Source organism: Bubalus kerabau, chromosome 23, assembly GCF_029407905.1.
Source record: "Bubalus kerabau isolate K-KA32 ecotype Philippines breed swamp buffalo chromosome 23, PCC_UOA_SB_1v2, whole genome shotgun sequence".
Classification (NCBI taxonomy): Eukaryota; Metazoa; Chordata; class Mammalia; order Artiodactyla; family Bovidae; genus Bubalus; species Bubalus kerabau.
Genome location: NC_073646.1, coordinates 22,122,052 through 22,144,268, shown reverse-complemented (window position 1 = coordinate 22,144,268; position 22,217 = coordinate 22,122,052). Strand labels below are relative to the sequence as shown.

At 42.6% G+C, this 22,217-nt stretch overlaps 1 protein-coding gene across 2 annotated transcripts in view; it reads left to right on the top strand.

The window, feature by feature from the left end:
* Positions 1-8,929: 8,929 nt before the first annotated feature.
* Positions 8,930-22,217, top strand: part of COG7 (component of oligomeric golgi complex 7) — an 87,015-nt gene continuing 73,727 nt past the window's right edge. The window contains exons 1-4 of one of the 2 annotated variants that reach the window (XM_055561486.1): positions 8,930-9,280; positions 14,892-15,040; positions 15,335-15,451; positions 18,107-18,275. In XM_055561486.1, coding sequence (XP_055417461.1) covers positions 9,112-9,280; positions 14,892-15,040; positions 15,335-15,451; positions 18,107-18,275 — 604 coding nt within the window. In that variant the 5' untranslated portion in view covers positions 8,930-9,111. The remainder of the gene's footprint in view (positions 9,281-14,891; positions 15,041-15,334; positions 15,452-18,106; positions 18,276-22,217) is intronic. The other variant, XM_055561488.1, reaches the window with a different exon arrangement.

The window sequence follows — 22,217 nt, the reverse complement described above, 5'->3', positions numbered from 1 at the left end:
TTTCTGCTACAAAACCAAAAACACCCCTCCCCTCCATGTACTTCAAGAGATTACTTCTAATCACAAAAGCAGACATCTCAAGTTAATGATTTTAGTGCTTTTCTATGTATGGGAAAGGTGCCAGAGTCTGGACTCTGAAATAATTCCTGATACACATCCTAAGTAACGAGGACCAGTATCCTGTGTTTTTTTTTTTTTTCTTTTCTTTTCAACTCAGAATTCCCCTCAGAGTACACCATAGGGGCAGCTGCAATGGTTGATGGCTTTATCACTGCAACATCATTTGTTTATGGAAGTGGGAAGCGACATCCTTAGTCCACAGTGATATAAGCATCACAAAGTTATTAGGGACCTAAGCTCCAACCAGTGCTAAGTCACCACCCAAGGATGTACTCAACATTATGTTAGCTTTAGCTGCTGAAGTTCTAGGCAGCAGAAAGGGAGTGCGGGGAGGAAGGAATAAAGGAAAACTGCTGGCGTTCTTAAGGTTTCCTGGAAGTTTATGTGATATTTTAATTCACATCCTATTGGCTGTTTAGTAACATGGGCACACCTAGGCCACACCTAGGTGCAATTTATTTTTAATTCGCAATGTTAGCTTTTCCGAATTCAAACAACAGAAGGTGGAAAGTCTTCCCACCAGCCCTTCTAAGAGATACTAGTTCCTTGGAAATATTCTAGACATTTTTAAGCAAATGAACTGTCCATACTTTCCTTTTTTGTTGTTTAATGTAACTTGATGGCAAAAGGAGAAGCTGGTGGCAGAGGATGAGATGGTTAGATAGCATCACTGACTCAAGGGACATGAATTTGAGCAAACTCTGGGAGATAGTGGAGGACAGAGCTAGTAAACAATAGATGACTTGGTGATAATGCCATTATCAGTATGAACTGCTGAACAGAAAAAAAAGAGTAGCCCCTGCTCGCCTCTCTTCTGACAGCAGATGGAATCAATCACATGTTGAAAGTGCTTTGTATTAAAACTGGCACGTGAACTTCCTGATCTCTTCGTGTACCTCCAGCCTCTCCCTTCCACTGACCCCATTCCTGTGGGCAACAGGCTGAGATGGTTGGATGACATCACCGACTCAATGGACATGAGTCTGAGCAAACTCCGGGAGATAGTGAAGGACAGGAAGCCTGGTGTGCTGCAGTCCATGGAGTCGAAAATAGACACAACTGAACAACAAAGACTGCTGAAGTCCGCCCTGCAGCCCTCCCTTGCATGGGGGAGTGAAACAAGGATGGGTTTTGGAGTCAGGTTCAGTTTCTAGTTTCTTGCCATCTTGGGCAAGTTACTTAACATCTAGGCCTCAGTTTTTATATTCTACATGATAAAAATGTTAAAAATCTACTTCATAGTTTTGGTGAGTATTTAATAAAGTCAACAAAATACCAGACCTGATAGGTACCCTTTATATATGTGTGTGTGCGCTCAGTTGCATCCGACTCTTTGCGACCCCATGTACTGTAGCCTGCAAGGGTCCTCTGTCCATGGAATTTTCCAGTCAAAAAACTGGAGCAGGTTGCCATTTTCTACTCCTAAGGGATCTTCCCGACCCAGGGATCAAACTGGAGTCTCTGCATTTCACCTCAAATCGCTTCATCTAAGATTTCTCTTTTTTTAATTTACTACCTTAACTTGTGGTTACTTCCATTTTGTCAATATATTCATTTCAAAACCTCTCCTGCTCTTATGGAAACCAATGAAATTTTGCTAAGGATACTAATAATATGTGCAGAGACAGCAAAAAAGATTGGATTTAATAAAGATTAGGATCAGCTGCAGGAAATTGAAAAAACTCCTAACATCGGCTTAAGCAATATTTAGATCTCTCTATTAGCTTCCCGACACTCTTGAACAAAGTTGGATGACTTAACAAATTTATTGTCTGGTGGTTCTGGAGGCTAGAAGTCTAAAATGAGGACCATGCTCTTCCTGAAACCAGTAGGAGAATCCTGGGGTCTGTGACAGTCTTTGGCCCTCCCTAGCTTGTAGCTGCATCACTGCAGTCTCTGCCTTCATGGTCACTTTGTGTTCTCCCATGACCGTCCTGTAAGGATACCGATCTTACTGGATTAAGGACTCACCCTACTTGGTATGATCTCATCTTAACTAGTTACATCTGCAGTGATGCCACTGCCAATCAAAGTCACATTCAGAAGGACTAGGGGTTAGGATTTGTATCTCTCCTGGGGGCTGGGCGGTGGGGGGAGAGACAATTCAATCCATACCACTTGCAAATTCAAGGACCGCAAAGGTAGTGGACCTAGGACTGGTGTGCAGTCCATGGTCAGGTACCTGCTGCTGCTAAGTCGCTTCAGTCGTGTCCGACTCTGTGCGACCCCATAGACGGCAGCCCACCAGGCTCCCCCGTCCCTGGAATTCCCCAGGCAAGAACACTGGAGTGGGTTGCCATTTCCTTCTCCAATGCATGAAAGTGAAAAGTGAAAGTGAAGTTGCTCAGTCATGTCCGACTCTTAGCAGCCTACCAGGCTCCTCCGTCCATGGGACTCTCCAGGCAAGAGTACTGGAGTGGGGTGCCATTGCCTTCTCCAGGTCAGGTACCTAGATGTCTTCAATCTTGTCCTGCCACGAGTGACTTCATTCCTAAGAACACTCAGTGAGCCTCAAGATAGGCCAATAGAAGTTACTCAATCTGAATAGCAGAAAAAACAAGAAAGATATATAAAGCTGCAGAGATCTGTGAGACACAATTAGGTGTATGGTGACCAAATACACACCAACATATACATAATGGGAGTCCCCTAAGGACAAGTGAGAAAAAGGGGCAGAAAAGTTGGTTGAAGAAATAACATCCAAAGCCTTCCCAAATTTGCTGAAAAACTACACATCTATAAAACTCAACAAGCTTCAAGTAAGATAAAGTCAAAGAAACCCAGACCTAGACACATTGTAGCCAAACTTAAAAGCTAAAGATAAAATTGTGAAAGCCTTTAGAGAAAAATGACTTACCACATACAATAAGCTCATAATAGATTAAGAGCTGACTTCTCACTGGAAACAATAGAGAAGGCAGTGGGATGACATATTCAATGGTCTGAGTAGGAAAGAATTCTTATCCAGCATTACTGTGTTTCAAAAATGAAGGTATAATAAAGATATACCCAACTAAAGGCAGATAATTTGATGCAAGCAGATTTGTCTTGTGAAAAAAGCTTTCTTAAAGTTCTTCAGGCTGAAATGAAGTGAACAATAAGTCTACATGAAGAAGCAAAAAATACTGGTGAAGGTACTTTTAATTAAAAGACAATTGCACAAAACAATAATAAAAAATGTCTTGTGTTTATAACAAAGAAACATACTGTCTATGGTAACAGTAGCTCAGCAGAGAGGGGAGGGAGTAGAAGGCTGAAGCAAGGTGGTGGTGGTTCACGTTGCTCACTGAGTCATGTCTGACTGTGACCCCATGAACTGCCATGTGCCGGGCTCCCCTGGCCTTCACTATCTCCCGGAATTTGCTCAAACTCATGTTTATTGAGTCCGTGATGCCATCTAACCATCTCATCCTCTGTCGCCCTTCTACCCTCAATTTTTCCCAGCATCAGTGTCTTCCAGTGAGTCAGCTCTTCCCATCAGTTGGCCAAAATACTGGAGCTTCAGCTTCAGCATCAGTCCTTCCAGTGAATATTCAGAGTTGATTTCCTTTAGGATTGATCTCCTTGCAGTCCAAGGGACTCTCAGCAGTCTTTTACAGCATCACATTTAAAAGCATCAATTCTTCAGCACTCAGCCTTCATCATGGTCCAACTTTCACATTCACTACATGACTACTGGAAAAACCATAGCTTTGACTCGAGGGACCTTTTCTGGCAAAGTGGTGTCTCTGCTTTTTAATACACTGTCTAGGTTTTTCATAGCTATTCTTCCAAGGAGCAATCGTCTTTTAATTTCATGATTGTAGTCACTATCTGCATTGATTTTGGAGCCCAAGAAAATAAAATCTGTCCCTGTTTTCATTTTTTCCCCATCTGTTTGCCATGAAGTAATGGGACTGGATGCCATGATCTTAGATTTTTAAATGCTGAGTTTTAAGCCAGCTTTTTCACTCTTCTCTTTCACCCTCATCAAGAGGGTCTTTAGTTTTTCCTTGATTTCTGGAAAAATAAAATTAACAAACTTTAATAAAATCAACAAACTTTAGCTAGATAGACCACCAAGGGAAAAAAAGACAAATATTGCCAAAGTCAAGAAATAAAGAGGGGCAATTACTACCAATTCTACAGAAGTTAAAAAGGATTATAAGAGAATGTTATAATTTTTTGCCAAAAAATTTCACAGATTAGATGAAATGGACAAATTTGTAGAATTTCTCAACATACCAACTGATTTAAGAAGAAACAAAATCTTAATAGATCTATAACAAGTAAAAAAGTTGAATTAATAATTTTAAATCTTCCCACAAAGAAAGTCCAGGCCCAGATGGCTTCACTTTGAATCCTGTCAGCTATTTAAAGAAGAGACGTTATAATCTTTACAAACTCAGAAAATGGAGAAGGAAGGATCACATCCTTCTATGTGGATCATTCTATGAGACCAGTGATATCCTTAAACCAAAATTAGACGAAGATCACAAAATGATATTACAGGCTAACTTCCCCCATGAACATAGACATGAAAATCCTCAACAAAATATTAACAAAGCAAATCTGGTAACATATAAAATTGTTATGCCCCATGACCAAGTAGAATTTATCCCAGGAGTGCAAGATTGGTTTACCATCCAAAAAACTACTGCTGTATACTTATACATCATATGAATAAACCACACAATTTATAAAATACAATATTTTAACATACTGATGAAAAAACAGGAACAGAACGAAACTTCCTCGACTTAAAAAAAGGGCAACTATGAAAAACGTAGAACTAGCATCGTACTTCATGATTAAAGACTGGATGCTAAAGACAGATCCTTAAAAGGATGTCTGTTGCCACTTCTGTTCAACACTGCACTGAAGATTCTAACCAGCACATTTAGTAGATGGAAAAAAGAAAGACATCCAACCTGGAGAAAAAAAGGAAAATTTTTCATTTTTTCATGATTCTGTATGTGGACAAATCACACACACAGAAAGACAAAAGAAAAGAAAGACAGTGCTAAGTCATGTCTGACTCACGCGACCCCATGGACTGTAGCCTGCCAGGCTCCTCTGTCCATGGGATTCTTCAGGCAAGAATACTGCAGTGGGTTGCCATTTCCTTCTCCATGGGATTTTCCCAACCCAGGAATCGAACTCAGTTCTCCAGCATACATATAGACACACACAAACTAGAACTGAATTTAGATGTTCAAGAGATACAAGAGAATCATACAAAAATCAAGTGTGTTTCTAACACAAGGAACAATATGAAAATCAAATTAAGAAAATTTCATTCACAGTAGTATTAAAATGAATACTTTGGAATACATTTAGCAAAAGTAGTAGAAGACATTTACAATGTACAATGTTTGACTACTATTGTTCCTACTAGGGGACAGCTGTAATGTGGACACATTTTTGGTTGTCACAGTTTGGGGGAGGGGATGCTATTGGCATCTAGTGAGTAAAGGCCAAGAATGCAGTTAAACATTTTACAATGCATCGGACAGCCCTCCACAACAAAAATTATCTGGTGCCAAATGTCAATAGCACCAAGGTTGAAAATTCTGCTCTAAATAAATGGAGAGGCATTTCATGTTCATGGATTTGAAGACTCAACCCTGTCAAGATGCCAGTTCTCAAATGGATCTATAAATTCAATATGATCTCTATTCCAGCAACTTTTGGGGTAGAAATTGATAAGCTGATTATAAGATGTATATGGAAATGCAAACGGTATGGAGTAGCAAAACAATTTTTTAAAAGAATAAAATGAGAGGACTTACATTACCAGATTTCAAAACTTATGTAAACTACAGAATCAAGACAGTTTGGTATTGGTACAAGAATAGGAGTATAGATGATGGAACAGAATTAAAGTGCAGAAACCCTTACATTTATGTCATTTGATTTTTGACAAAGATCTAAAGGCAATTCAGAGGAGAAGGAAAAGTCTATTCAACAAATGGTCCTGGGAGAGTTGGAGTTGTATGTGTGTGTCAGTCACTCAGTTGTATCCAACTCTTCGCAAACCTCTGGACTGTAGCCTTCCAGGCTCCTCTGTCCATGGGATTTTCCAGGCAAGAATACTGGAGTGGATTGCCATTTCCTTTTCCAGGGGATCTTCCCGACCCAGGGATCAAACCTGGGTCTCCTGCATTGCAGGCAGGGAGAGTTGTATATCTGCATGCAAAAAAAAAAAAAAAAAAAAGGAAAAAAAGAAAAAAAGAACTTAGACCTTTACCTCATATCATACACAAAAAATGAATTCAAACTGGATCTAAATGTAAGAGCTAAAATTTTTAAACTTCTAGAGAAAAATATATAAGTTTATGATTTCTGGTTAAGTGAAGATTTCCTACATATAATATCAAAAGTATAATTCATAAAATAGAAAAAGATAATGGAATTTATCAAAATTAAAAATGTATGCTCCTCAAAAGGCATCATTAAGAAAATGAAAAGACAAGCTATAGATTGAGAAAAAATATTTGCAAACCACACCTCTAATTCAGGAATTACATACAAAATACATAAATAGCTTTGCAGTTCAATAATATTTAGACAGACCTTCCCCAGTGGCTCAGAGGTAAAGAATCTGCCTACAGTGCAGGAGACTCAGGAAGACAGGTTTCAATCCCCTGGTTAGGAAGATCCCCTGGAGGAGGACATGGCAATCCCTCCAGTAGTCTTGCCGGGAAAAGACCATGGACAGAGGAGCCTGGCAGGCTACTGTCCATTGGGTCACACAGAGTCGGACACGACTGAAGCGACTGAGGATGCACGCAATATGAAGATGCTGCTACTGCTGCTGCTAAGTCACTTCAGTCGTGTCCGACTCTGTGCGACCCCTGGATGGCAGCCCACCAGGCTCCCCTGTCCCTGGGATTCTCCAGGCAAGAACACTGGAGTGGGTTGCCATTTCCTTCTCTAATGCATGAAAGTGAAAAGTGAAAGTGAAGTCGCTCAGTCGCGTCCGACTCTTCGAGACCCCATGGACTGCAGCCTACCAGGCTCCTCTGTCCATGGGATTTTCCAGGCAAGAGTACTGGAGTGGGGTGCCATTGCCTTCTCTGAATATGAAGATAAGCAATGCCAATTGAAAATGGGCAAAAATTTTGAAAATATATTTCATCAAGGAAGAGGTAAGAACTGCTAATAAGCACATGAAAAGGTGTTCAATATCATTAGCTATTAGGGAAATGCAAATTAAGGCAACAAAGACTTACCACTACATACCAAATGGAACTGGAACCCTCATACCTCATTGACTGTAATGTAAAGTGGTATGGGGGATAAGTTTGGCAGTTTCTTTAAAAATTAAACATAAATCTATCTTACCACTTAGTTCCACACCTAGGAATCTATTCAAAAGAAATGAAAACATGTCCACACAAAGACATTTAGTGAACGTTCACAGCAGCATTATTTCTAATAGCCTTATTTAATTGACTGCCAGGTCTTAGTTGTCATATATGGGATCTAGTTCCCTGACCAGGGATTGAACCCGGACCTCCTGCATTGGGAGCACAAAGTCTTAGCCACTGGACTGCCAGGGAAACCTCTCTAATAGCCTTAAACTAGAAACAGCATAAATGTCCATCTACTAGTGCATGAATAAGCAAAATATGTCATATCCACACAATGAAATACAACTCAGCAACGTAAGGGAACAAACTTTATGCTTGGTGAAAGAAGCCAGATGCAGAAGACTACATAGTGCATGATTTCATGTGTCTGAAATGTCCAGAAAAGGTAAATTTGTAGAGACAGAAAGCACATCAGTGGCTTCCTGGGACTTGGGGGTGGGGGCAGAGATTAAGTGCAAACAAGCAGGGAGGAATTTTTTGGCTGATGGAAATGTTCTTGTGAAGATACCCCACCTTGTTAAATTTGCTAAAAATCGTTGGATTGTATATTTGAAGCGAGTGAACTGTATGCCCTGTAAGTTATTAATCAATAAAGCTTTTTTTTTTTTTTTTAAACTTCAGCTCCTCGGGGAGGAGAGGGGCATACGGCAATTACAGGCACCCAAGTCTTCTGAGCATGCCACGGGACTAGATCAGTTTGCTTCTACCAGGCGAGCGTATTATCTTTCCTATTAATAATTTGCGGATTTAGGTTCTTAGCTGTATAGTCTTCAGGAACTACTGTATGCACTGAATTGGAGTATGCCTGGATGAGAACAGATAAATGGCAAAATTAAGCACAGTGTAACCAAAGGATGCTTTTGTTTGCTTTTTAAATTTTGAATCCTATAACAAAGGAGGCCTTCCCAGATATCTCTTTCCCGAGGTATCACATTGCTTTAAGCTAGAGGAAACAGTACCGAATGGCGAATTCCAGAGTTTTGTGTCTCAGGCCACGGACAGGAGGCCAGCGTGGCTAGAACAGTGAGACAGGAGCTGGAAGCGTGGTGGGCAGAGACCGGGTCACGTAAATTCGTCTGCCCGCTTTGGGAAGGCACTGAAGCTCGGCAAAGAATTCAGGTTTCAGTAGTAGGCTTGCCTGAGTTCAAATCCCACTGCGCTACATTCTAGCTACGTGATACTGAACAACTTGCTTAACTGCCTCAGTTCTTCCACTTTAAGTTGGGAGAGAACAATAGCACTGAAAGGACTGTGAGGACTAAGTGTGCTAATAAAAGTAAGGGCTTTAGAGTAAGCACATATTTAAGCGCCCAGCCGGCATTTAGCAGAGGAAGAGGGACGCTCCTCCTGTTGGACGTTCGCAGCCCGCCGCGTTTCCCGGAACGTCTGCAATCACTATAGTAACGGCTACCTACTTCCGGAAGAAGTACGGCGCGCGGCGAGGGTCAATCCCGGGCGTACACATCAGCGCGCTGATCCAGAGGCTGTGGAGGGGTCTGTCTCCGGCGCGGTCGGTCCCCGCCCGCTGCTTCCCAGGCTGCCGCGGGTGCTCTCGCAGGGCTGCCTGCTTCTGCAGCCGAGTGGCCGCCCGGAGCCAGGTCTTCAGGCTTGGACGACGAGCTGCGACGGTGCAGCCATGGACTTCTCCAAGTTCCTGGCGGAAGACTTCGACGTGAAGGAGTGGATCAACGCGGCCTTCAGGGCTGGCCCCAAGGAGGCGGCGGCCGGGAAGGCGGACAGCCACGCAGCCACCCTGGTGATGAAGCTGCAGTTGTTCATCCAAGAGGTGAACCACGCCGTGGAGGGTGAGCGGCCGGGCAGAGCTCTCTAACGGGCCCGGGGTCCGCGGGGGTGCACGTAGTGGCCAGTAAATGTCAGCGCCTCGCGTGGAGAGCGAGCGAGCCCGGGTCTGGTTCCCGCGCAGTCCTCGTGGGGACATCCAGGTCTCAGCCCCGCTGCTCGTCTCTCTGCAGCACTTGCAGATTTGGGATCTTGCTTTCCACTTTCGGCAATGCTGTCAAGTTACCTTTTAAAACTTACTGGAGTGAATTTTAAGAAGATGAAATAACTGGTCAACTGATTCTTAGATTTGGCAAAAGGAATATAGAAGATGTATAGGGAAGACATTGTTTTAATGGATTAAAAAAAAATTGATCTTGTTACCTGTAGTTGATTTGCAATGTTGTGTTAATGTCTACTGTACAGTAAAGTGATTCAGTTATACATGTTATATATATGTATTCAGTAAGCTGAAACTCCAATCCTTTGGCCACCTGATGCGAAGAGCTGACTCGTTTGAAAAGACCCTGATGCTGGGAAAGATTGAAGGCAAGAGGAGAAGGGGGCGACAGAGGATGAGATGGTTGGATGGTATCACTGACTCAATAGACATGAGTTAGAGTAAACTCCAGGAGTTGGTGATGGACAGGGAGGCCTGGCATGCTGCTTCCATGGGGTTGCAAAGAGCTGGACACGACTGAGCGACTGAACTGACTGACTGACTGTATATACTTACATATATGCATTCTTTATCACATTCTTTTCCATTATGGTTTGTCACAGCATATTGAATATAGATCATTTCCTGTGCTGTACACCAAGTAGGAATTTGTTTATCCATTCTATATATAATAGTCCGTGTCTGCTAAGTTCAGACTCCCACTCCATCCTTCCCCCACACCCCTCTTATAGTGGCTCTCTGTGTCAGTGAGGAAGATGGGCTATCCTGATTGGAGACTTTTTTTTTTTCTTCCATTTTTGGCTGTGCTGGGTCTTTGTTGCTGCACTCGGACTTTGTCTAGTTGTAGAGAGTGGAGGGCTACTCTCTAGTTGTTGTTCGTGGTCTCATTGTGGTGTTACTCTTGCTTTAGAGCACAGGATCTAGGATTCACGGGCTCAGTAGTTGTGACATATGAGCTTAGTTGCTCTGTAGCATGTGGGGATTTTCCTGGACCAGGGATTGAACCAGTGTCCTGTGCATTGGCAGGTGGATTCTTAACCACTGGACCACCACCAGGGAAGTCCTAATGGGAGACTTTAAAGTATCAAATTAACTAACCAGAATAGTGAATTATAAAAAAAAATACACACCAGAGTTAATAATAATTTCATGTATCTACTGTGCACTTGTCAAGAAATGAGCACCGGGGGTGAAAAGTTTATCTTTCTGGAGTTTGCTGCCTTGTGGGGAAGACACGTGAACAATTTAATTACAATGAAGGGTAGATTTACTGAGAACAGAACTGGAAGCTGAGAGCTAGATGAAGGCAGCAATTGTCTCTTGCCTGGGAGGTTCATAAAGGGCTTTCCCTGTGTTAGGCCTTGAAGGAAGGCTTCACAGGGCAAAGATGAGGAAGACATTATGCTTAGTCTCTCAGTTGTGTCTGACTCTTTGCGAGCCCATGGCCTGTTATCACCCACCAGGCTCCTCTGTCCATGGGATTCTCCAGGGAAGAATACTGGAGTGGGTTGCCATTCCCTTTCCAGAGGATCTTCCTGACCCAGGGATCAAAGCCAGGTCTGCATTGCAAGCAGATTCTTTACTTTATGAGCTACAGGGAAGTTTGGGGAGGATTTTAATAATAATGATATGATGTCAAATATCTGAGTCCTTGGTATACGTCAGGCACTGTTTTAAGGGCTTTGTATGTACTTCTGTAAAAAGAGCTACTTAATACTTAGTAATCCATGGTCTTTTTAAAACAAATTATTTTAATTACTTTATTTGGCTGCACCGGTGTTTAGCTGTGGCATGAGGGGTCTTCAGTCTTCATTAGGGCCTGTAGGATCTTTAGCTGTGGCATTCAAACTCTTTGTTGCAGCATGCAGGATCTAGTTACCCAACCAGGGATTGAACCTGGGCCCTCTGCATTGGGAGCACAGAGTCTTAGCAACTGAACCACCAGGGTATTCCCTTGGATAGCCTTACGCTATCATAGACACAGCATAAATGTCCATCACCTGGTGAGTGGATAAACAAAATATGGAATAGCACTCAGCAACATAAGGGAACAAGCTTTGTCCTTGGTGAAGGAAGCGAGATGCAGAAGAGTACATAGTGCATGATTTCATGTGTCTGAAATGTCCAGAAGAGGTAAATTTGTAGAGACAGAAAGCAGATTAGTGGTTTCCCAGGTCTTGGGGTGGAAGCAGAGATTAAGTGCAAAGTGGCAGGAAGGAGTTTTTTGGCTGATGTCAATGTTCTTGTGGAGATAATACACCTTGTTAAATTTGCTAAAAATCATTGACTTGTATATTTGAAGTGAGTGAATTGTATGCCAGTAAGTTATTCATCAGTAAAGCTGTTTTTAAAAAGCTTCAGCTTGTTGGGGAGGAGAGGGACATATCATAGAGGCTCCCAGACTTAATGTCCTACAGTTCTTGGGACAGCCCTGTGCAATGAAGAAGTGTCCTGGAGAAAATGTTAATAGTGCCGCCCCCTCCCCCAGCATGATTATCTTATTTAAACATGGCAGTAATCCTTAGAGGTAGGCACAGTTATTATTCCCACTTTATAGTTGTAGAAACTGCAGCTGAAGGTAGTAACTTGCACAGCATCGTATTGCTAATGAATGGGGAAACTGGATTTGAACCCAAGCGACTGGTTCCAGATCCCAGGCTCTTATCCATTATACTTTACTACCTCTTTGGTATTAAAGGGAGAGGGAACACTTGTAGAGGCAGGAGGGTATAAAGAGACCTACCCAGTCCAGAGAAAAGTGAGAAGTTCAAATAGAGCTTCATCAGTAGCATCAATGAATATTAGTCCTTATTATTATTATTATTGGAGGATTACACTTCCATGAGGGGGAATTTCCACTGGAAATAAGGTAGAAAAGTAGATTAGGATCAGACTGTGAAAGGCTTTTCTGGCCATCCTAAGGGTTTGGTTTTCATCCTATAGGCCAGGGGTTCTCAACCTCTGGAAACTATTAGGAACCGGGCCACAGGAGGTGAGCGGTGGGCAAGAGAGGGAAGTTTCATCTGTAATTTACAGCCACCTCCCGTTGCTCACTTTTACAGGAAGCTCCACTTCCTGCTCAATGAACTCAATAAATTCAATGCTCTTAAATCATCCCAGAATCATCCCAAAACCATCCCCTGCCCCGCCCCTTTCCAGCTTTTCAGGTCCTTGGAAATTTTGGTCCCTGGTGCCAAAAATGTTGGGGACCGCTTCTGTAAGTAATGAGAAGCCATAGAAGGTTTAAAGCTTTATTTTTAGGGACAATGAGACAAGGTCCCAAGTCTGTGGTGAGAAGAAGTTATTGCAGAGGTTGAAACTGGAGTTGTTGAGGATCCCTAATAGGGAGGATTGATTCATTATTCATTCAGTCAGCAAATATTTTTTGGGCACAAACTATTCTGCAGGGTCCAGAGATGCAGTGTTAAACAAGATCCATTCTTAGGTTGGAAACGTTGGCAGGGGCCAGATCATGCATTTACTGTCACATTAAAGAGTCTGGGTTTAAAAAAAAAAAAAAAAAAAAAAGAGTCTGGGTTTGATTTAAAGTGTGTGTAGTGGGAAGGTACTGGAGGATTTTTAAGCAGGACAATGAGATGATTTAAGTTGGCATTCAGGAGACCACTGCTCTAGTCCAGAAGAGAGGTGACCGTGGCTTCACTTGGGTTTCTGGCAGTAGAGATGGGGAGAGACGGGTGGCTTTAAGGTATTTTCAGGAGAAGGGAGAACTTGCTGATGGATTGGAATGAGGGATAAGGGGAGAAAATCAAGAATGATGGCAGATCCTTGTTCTGAGCAACCGTGAATGGAGGTGCCAAACGTGCCACAATGCTGCGGAAATTTGTAGTGAAATTCCAAACAGCCATTGCCTAGATTCTGCAGTGAGCAGTGGCTAGTCTTGCTTTATTGCACATCTGTCCATCCCTCTATCCATCCATCCGTCTTATTTTTTGATGTATTTAAAAATAAATAGCAGATATCAGTACACTTCGCCCTTTAAACATTTCATTCAGAACCCTAAACATTATAGAGTTCAGTTCTTGTTTATAGCTCTTTTTTTTTCGCTAGATAAAATTTATGTAAGGTGGAATGGAGGGACCTTATCTGATCTGTTTGATGGGTTTTGACAGGTGTGTACGGCTAATGCAACTCACCCCCCATCAAGACGTAGAAGGTTACCATCACCTTAGGTGGTCCCCCAGCCCCCGCTCCGATGGAGATTTGGCCCTTACCCTTCCAGAGGCGCCCACCGGAGGTGACAGTTTTAAAATAGATTCTAGAAAGAACTAAATTTGAGGGTGCTGTGGAGAGGCGGAGGGGGAAGAAGTTCACAGGGAACCAACCAGACCTGAAGAGTGACTCTGAGGTTTAGCAGGCAAGGGGCCGGCCAGGGCCATAACAGCCTGTTAAAAATCAGGAGGCCTCTGTGCTTTGAAGAAATCTTTGTGTGTTCTGCCTTTGTTTCGTTAGTCATAAAACTTTACTTAAGGTCGGTGCTGGAGACAGAATTTTGTTTTATGGCAGAGCAGGGTGAACAGGTTCTTAAAGTGTGTTTTCTATGTTAAAGTTCCATTCAATGTACTGGTACCAGGAGCAGAAGGCTCTGAACTTCTTTGATTGATTCCCCAGTGAATTGCTCTTTAAAGGACTAAAGGATTATGCCTTTTCCAGATAACACCTCCTGATCTGTGAGGATTTTCAGATTTTATTCTACACTTGGGATGTCTGTTAAAAAAAAAAAAAAATACAGGTTCCTTGATCTCCTACCAGGATTCCTAAATAAGAATCTCTGGCAGGTGACCCAGGGACCTGCATTTTAACTGCATTCCGACTGTTACCAATGGTCTGTGGACTGCATTTTGAAAAGACCACGGAAGTAGACATTGGGTCCAGACACTCCTTGGCTTCAGCTCTGTGAAATATTGGGCAAGTTACTTAACCTCTCTGAGCATTAGCTTTCTCATCTGTAAGAGGCAGCTGCTAATGACTGCTGTGTATGTTAAGTGATGTATGGAAAGCTTGGGGTGCAGAGCTGGCATTCACCAGTGTCAGATTCCTCCCTTCTCCTTCCTGGAAATGGAGTTTCATGTGAATTCCCCGCCTGTCCAGTGGTTAGGACTCTTTGCTTTCACTCCTGGGGGGGTCTGGGTTCGTCAGGGAGCTAAGATCTTGCAAGCAGCATGGCAGAACCAAAAAAAAAAAAAGAAGTTGCACTTTAACTCAGTGGTGGTGGGTCAGGTTGATGGTTTATTAGGGCTTTTACCATCATCCTGGGGAAGACAGGGTCCCAGCAGAGACCAGCTCCCCCCACGCGCCCCCGCCCCCAACACAGGCTCAGAAAACCACGTGGCTCATAGAGCCTTAGGGAAGATTCGCTTCCTGTCATCTGATTTATTCATATTGTTCACTGGTGAGTGGTCTGGTGTTCACCTTTGGTTCTTGGGTTCTCACTGCAGAAACAAGTCACCAGGCCCTCCAGAACATGCCCAAAGTGCTCCGTGATGTCGAAGCCCTTAAACAGGAGGCGTCTTTTCTGAAAGAACAAATGATTCTTGTCAAGGAGGACATTAAAAAGTTTGAACAGGACACATCTCAGTCGATGCAGGTATTTTGGTTCCTAATTGTTGACTCTTGTTTTTGGAAGATGTTTACCTTCCCAGCAGGAGGCCACCCCTCAGAATTCTGCCAAACACTCAGACTACTGTTTTGTTTAGCACTTTTAGCTTATTCATCTCTTCAGCATCACTGAACGTTTAACCATGCGATCAGTGTTGTGCCGGGTATAGAGTTCCCTAAGGCAGGACCGTATCATGATACTTAGGTTTCGAGTTACTTGCGGAAGGCGGAGAAAATGGAACTGCCGCTTCCTTAGTGTCTGAGACCCTCATCTGTCTTCTAGGTGTTGGTAGAAATTGACCAGGTCAAGTCCAGGATGCAGCTTGCTGCAGAATCTCTTCAAGAAGCCGACAAATGGAGCACGTTGAGTGCTGATATCGAGGAGACGTTTAAGACTCAGGTAGGTTTCTTGTTTAGCGGATGCTGTATTGTTTTGTTGTTGTTAGGCTTCCCTGGTGGCTCAGATGGTAAAGAATATGCCTGCCAAGCAGGAGACTTGGGTTCGGTCCCTGGGTTGGGAAGATCCCCTGGAGAAGGGAATGGCAACCCACTCCAGTATTCTTGCCTGGAGAATTCCATGGACAGAGGAGCCTCGTGGGCTACAGTCCACGAAGTTGCAAAGAGTCGGACAGGATTTAGCAATTGAACAGCAGCAACAAAGCTAACGGTTACATCTTGTTTTTTTCTCTTCCCAACCCTCTTGATATTCAGAACTCACTGCCCACAAGACCCAAAGCATCTAGCTGAACTCTCCCAGGCTCTTAAAAAACAGAATTTACTGTTTCTGGCCAAAGCCACTCTCCACTTGCTCCACTGCCCCTCTCTTGGGTTAACGCTTCCTTTTCTGTCCACGTTTACCTACCTGGAAACCTAGCGGCCCTTCACCGCCCCCTTCTCCCTGCCCCTCCTCTCTTTCTCTTCTGTCGTCTGTTCTTTCTGTCCCTCTTGGCGCCCCCTGGTGTGGTTTTGTCGTCATTTTGCTCCTAGACCGTTTCAGCAACCGTCCACTCGCCTCCTTGCCATCAAGGCCCTCCCTGATCCCAGGTTATCCGCCCCCCACCCCACGTGTCCAGGGCATCTTCTAAAGCACAGATTGGCATGTGGCATTTCCCTGTCCCTCACACCCCCAACCCACCCCCATCTTAACCTCTATCAACTTCGCATTTTCCATCTGATAAATTCTACGCCCCCTACAGGCCACAACCTGTCCTTCCTCACAGGGCTCTGGGTGCCTGTGTTTACAGCTGTTCCTCCGGCCACTCCCTCTGTGTGATTTCAGCCTCTGCCTGCTCCAGACTGTGAACACCCGTCCCTTTTCATGCCTGTTCCCTGTTCCCTGCCTGAGCTGTCCCCGCTCTACTTTTCTTTACAGGACAGTAGCCTCCACTTGTCCCTCGAGGCAGTTAAGTGCCACCTCCTTTTACATCTCTCCTTGCTGGCTCCTGGCCTCTCCAATGAGCGGAACTCACGGCCCCTCCTCTGTGCTCCTGTGACCCTTGAGCCAAGCTCTTTTTATTTTATCTAGTGGCCACCCCACATGTGATGTGGGGTCTTAGTTCCCTGACCAAGGGTCAGACCCGCACCCCCTGCATTGGAAGTGTGAAGTCTTAACCACAGGACCACCAGGGAAGCCCATGAGCCATCCTCCTAAAGTGTCTCATAATCTTTCTCCCCCAAGTCATTCATTGTGCATTCAGGGCCTGCACTGTGACCCTCCTTGTCTTTTTGTCTCAACCATCTTTAAGACGGTGTCTGAGGCATCATGGGCACCTGTCAAACACTGCAGTGAAATATGTTTCCTTACTCTTTTCATTCTTTTTTAAAATAGAGTTTAGTTTTCTATTTATAAACATAACTTATGTGTGTCTTACAAGATTTGGAAAATTGAGAAAAATGCAAGGAACAAAACAGAATGATCCTGTGCCCTTAGTATTTTTTTTTTTAATGTCTGTTAGGTATTTTTCTAGATGTTTGTAAAAATCTATACTTTTGTACTGTCTTTTATGATGCATATATTGTAGGTATATGTTGGGTTGTCCAGAAAATTCATTTGGGTTTCCCGTAAGATATTATGGAATAACCCAAGTGAACTTCCTGGCCAACCCAATATATACATGTTTCTGTATATTCTAGTGTTTGTATGGCCTTTTTGTTGTTTATTTCACGTAATGATAAGTTGTAGATATTTTTCTGTGTAATTAATACTTTTCAAAACATGATTTTAAAAAATATTTAAATTTATTTACGTACTTTTGGCCGTGCTGGGTCTTTGTTGCTGCTTGGGCTTTTCCCTAGTTGCGATGAGCAGGGGCTTCTCACTGCAGTGGCTTCTCTTGTTGCAGAGCACGGGCTCTAGGGTGTTCTTGCTTCAGTAGTTGTGTCTCTTGGGCTCTAGAGCGCTGGCTCAGTAGTTGTGGTGTCTGGGCTTAGTTGCTCCATGGCAACTAAGGGATCTTCCCAGACCAGGAATCAAACTCTTGTCTCCTGCATTGGCAGGTGGATTCTTTACCACTGAGCCAGCAGGGAAGCCCTCAAACATGATTTTTAATGACTGTACAATATTTCACATGTATTTCACATTTTAATGACTATTCAATATTTCACATAGATTATGAGTGTCATAATCTATATTTTATTTGTTATTATGGAAGATTTAGGTTCCTTCTGGGTCTTTGTTATAACAACACTAAAATCACATTAGTCAATTTAATACATTAATATTTCTTTGTCCCTCTGATTTTTTCCTTAGATTTCTAGGACAGAAAATGCCAAGTTCTAAGGATGTAAATATTTTTAAGGCTTTTGATGCATATTGCTGATTTTCCCCCCAGAAAAAATATAAATTTAGAAAAACTTTTTCTTTGCACCCTTCCCAAAGATAGCTGTTATAATTTTTCAGAAGTTTTTCCAGTTTGTTAGGAGGAAAATGGCGCTTCTTTGTTTTAATTTGCTTTTGTTTGAAGACTAGTAATACTGAACATGAAGTGTTGATGAGCCATGTTCTCTTCATTGGAGTGTCTTAACATAAATATCCTCTCTTCTGGTCTTCTTATAGGACATAGCTGTGATTTCAGCCAAGCTCACAGGTATGCAGAACAGCCTAATGATGCTCGTTGATACACCAGACTACTCAGAAAAATGTGTGCACTTGGAGGCGTTGAAGAACCGGCTGGAGGCCTTGGCCAGCCCCCAGATCGTAGCAGCATTCACATCTCAGTCTATAGGTGAGTGCTGGCTGCTTCCCGTCTCTCTGTACACCTCTTTAAACAGATAAGGCTTTCCACATCTTCAGTCTTGAGAATGTCTTAATTTTGATTAAGTTACGTAGATTGGAAATCAGTCTGTAGCTTTATGGTGGTTGCCTTTTCTTCAACATTCTATGTGAACTTTTTCAAAATACAGACAGCTTGTAGTAACCCACCAGGGAACATATCATCTAGACCCTAGTATTAGCATTTACCACATTTGCTTTATCACATATCTGTTCACCTCTCTATCCATCCATCTTATTTTTATCATTCAAGTCAAAGTAAGTTGCAGACATCAGTACACTTCACTCCTAAACACTAGGAGTTCAGTGTTAGAGTTCAGTGTTAGTTTAGGATCCTTTCTTTTTTTGAGGTAAAGTTTACATTTAGTGTTAGTTGCTCAGTCATGTCTGGCTCTTTGTGACCGCATGGTCTGTACCCCACCAGGCTCCTCTGTCCACAGAGTTCTCCAGGCAAGAATACTGGAGTGAGTAGCCATTCCCTTCTCCAGGGGATCTTCCTGACCCAGGGATCGAACCTGGGTCTCTTACATTGCAGGTGGATTCCTTACCACTTGAGCCACCAGGGAAACCATTTAGAAAAATGTACAAATCTTAAGCCATTTAGAAAAATGTACAAATCTTGAGTTTTGAGCCTGATCAAGACCATTATAATGCTGTTATTTTCCAGTGATTTTTTTCAACACACAGCTCTCTCTTTATCTAGCTCTCCCTCTCCATTTCATCCACAAAACTATTGGTTAAACAGGAAGCAGCAGCAGCAGTAAAGCTGCTTTCCTACCTTGTTGTTGTTGTTGTTCAGTCTCCCAGTTGTGTTCGACTCTTTGCGACCCCATGGACCACAGTGTGCCAGACCTCCCTGTCCCTCACCATCTCCTGGAGCTTGCCCAAGTTCATGTTCATTGTGTCAGTCATTCCGTCCAGCCATCTCATCCTCTGATGCCCTGTTCTGCCCTTGATCTTTCTCAGCTTCAGGGACTTTTCCCATGAGTCGTCTGTTCACATCGCATGACCAAAATACTGGAGTTTCACCTTCAGCATTAGTCCTTCCAGTGAATGTTCAGGGTTGATCTCACTTAAGATTGACTGGTTTGACCTCCTTGCTGTCCAGGGGACTTTCAGGATTCTTCTCCAGCACCACCAGTTCGAAGGCATCAGTTCTTTGGTGTTCTGCCTTCTTTACAGTCCAGCTCTTACAACTGTATGTGATCACTGGGAAGACCATAGCTTTGACTATATGACCTTTGTTGGCAGAGTAATGTCTCTGCTTTTCAGCACACGCTCTAGGTTTGTCATAGCTTTCCTGCCAAGAAGCAGTTGTCTTCTGATTTCATGGCTAAAGTCACCATTCACAGTGATTTTAGAGCCCAAGAAGAGGAAATCTGTCACGACTTCCACCTTTTCCCCTTCTATTTGCCATGTAGTAATGGGGTTGGATGCCATGATCTTAGTTTTTTTAATATTTAGTCTTAAGCTGGCTCTTTCACTCTCTTTCTATACCCTCATCAAGAGGTTCTTTAGTTTCCTCTTTGCTTTCTGCCATTATGGTAGTATCATCTGCCTGTCTGAAGTTGTTGATATTTCTCCTGCCTATCCTGATCCCAGCTTTGTAACTCATCCAGCTGGGCATTTCTCATGATGTGCTCAGCATATAGGTTAAATAACCAGGGTGACAGCACACAGCCCTGTCGTACTCCTTTCTCAATCTTGAACCACAGGGTTCTACTGTTCTTACCTGAGCATCTACTTATTGATATATTGGCAGAATGTAGTCTGTATGCACAGCCCTGCTTCCTGCACTCTTGGTCATACAGCACGCACGCCCTTCTGCTCTGGGGTTAATGGTCTCCTAAACCTGTTCTGTTGAAGGTCACCAACAACCATGTCATCACCAAACCTGAAAGCCTATTACCATTTTATACTTCTCTGTTTCTCCTTGTCAACAAACACTTAACGATGTTTTCTACTCCCTCCTGCTCTGAAAATGCTTTCTTCTTTTGACTCCTGAGATGTAGCACCAGTTTCATGTATGTGAAGTCTCTCAGTCGTGTCCAACTCTTTGCGACCCCATGGACTGTAGCTTGCCAGGCTCCTCCATCCATGGGATTTTCCAGGCAAGAATACTGGAGTGGGTTGCCATTTCCTTCTCCAGGGCATCTTCCCCACCCAGGGATCAAACCTTGGTCTCCTGCAGTGCAGGTAGACTCTTTACCATCTGAGCCACCAGGGAAGTTTTATGTATATGATGGTACATTTTCAATGATGAAATGAAACCATAAAAAGTTCTGAGATATATATATATATTTATATTTAAGACTTATTTATTTATTTTTGGCTGCACTGGGTCATCATTGCTGCATGTGGGCTTTCTCTGGTTGTGGTGAGTGGGATCTACCCTTCACTGCACTGTGCAGGCTTCTCGTTGCGGTGGCTTCTCTTGCTGCAAACACAGGCTCTAGGCACTAGGGCTCAGTAATTGTGGCATATGGACTTAGCTGCCCAGCGGCATGTGGAATCTTCCTGGGACAGGGACTGAGCAAGTGTCCCCTGCATTGACAGGAGAAGTCTTAACTACTGGACCACCAGGGAAGTTCAAAATGTGCTCTCTTTTAAAAAAAATATTTTTTAAAAAATTTCAAATTTAAATCCAAGGTCATGAGGCTTTCCCCCTATATATATTTTTTTTTCTAAGAGTTTTATAGTTTTAGCTCTTACATTTAGGTCTTTGATACATTATAAGTTAATTTTTATATATGGTACAAGGTAAGCGTCCAGTTTCTTTCTTTGGCATGTGGACATCCTGTTTTCTGAGCATCGTTGTTTCTGAGTGTAGTTGTTAAAGGGACTCTCCTTCCCCCCAGTGCATGATCATGACTTCTTTGTTGAAAATCTTTTGACCATATGTGTGAAGGTTTATTTTTGGGCTCTCTATTCTCTGTATATACAGAGGCATATCTTTGTCCTTATGCCAGTACCACATTGCTTTGATTATTGTAGCTTTGTGGTAACTTTTGAAATCATGAATTGTGAACCCACCAATGTTGTCCTTGTTTTTCAAGATTGTTTTGGCTTTTTGGAGGTCCCTTGAAATTCCATATGAATTTTAGGGTGGATTTTTCTGTTTTTCCAGAGAACACCTTTGAACACCATTTTGGAAGGGATAACTTTGAATCTGTAGGTGGTTTGGGTAGTATTATCATCTTTTTAAAGAATTTTATTTTTTAGCCTCTAATTAAAATAAATAAATTTAAATTAAAAAAAATTTATTTATTTTTTAATTGGTGGAAAATTGCTTTACAATTTTGTGTTGGTTTCTGCTGTACAACACCACGAATCAGTCATAATTTATATATATATCTCCCCCCCTCCCCTCCCCCTGTCCCGCCCCTCTAGGTCATCACAGAGCACTAGGCTGGGCTTCCTGTGTTATTTAGCAACTTCCCACTAACCATCTATTTCACACATGATAGTGGATATGTGTCAATGCTGCTTTCTCCATGCGTCTCACCCTCACCTTCTCCCGTTGGAAATCTTCTAATTCATGAGCGCAGTACGCCTTTTCATTTATTTATATCTTTTAAAATTTCTTTCAGTGGTGTTTTTTGACTTTCAGTGTACAGGATTGTTCTTTGTTACTGTATAGAAATGCAGGTGAGTTTTGGTGTGTTGATTTTGTATCCTGCGGCATTAACTTAGTAGTTCTAAGTTTGTGTGTGTGTGTGTGTGTGTGTGGAATCTTTAGCACTTTCTATATATGATATCATATTATCTGCAAACAAAGATATTTTTACTTCTTCCTTTCCTTTTGAATGCTTTTTATATCTTCGTCTTACATAATTGTTCTGACTGTAACTTCTAGTACTGAATTGAATAGAAGTTGCAAAAGTGGACATCCTTG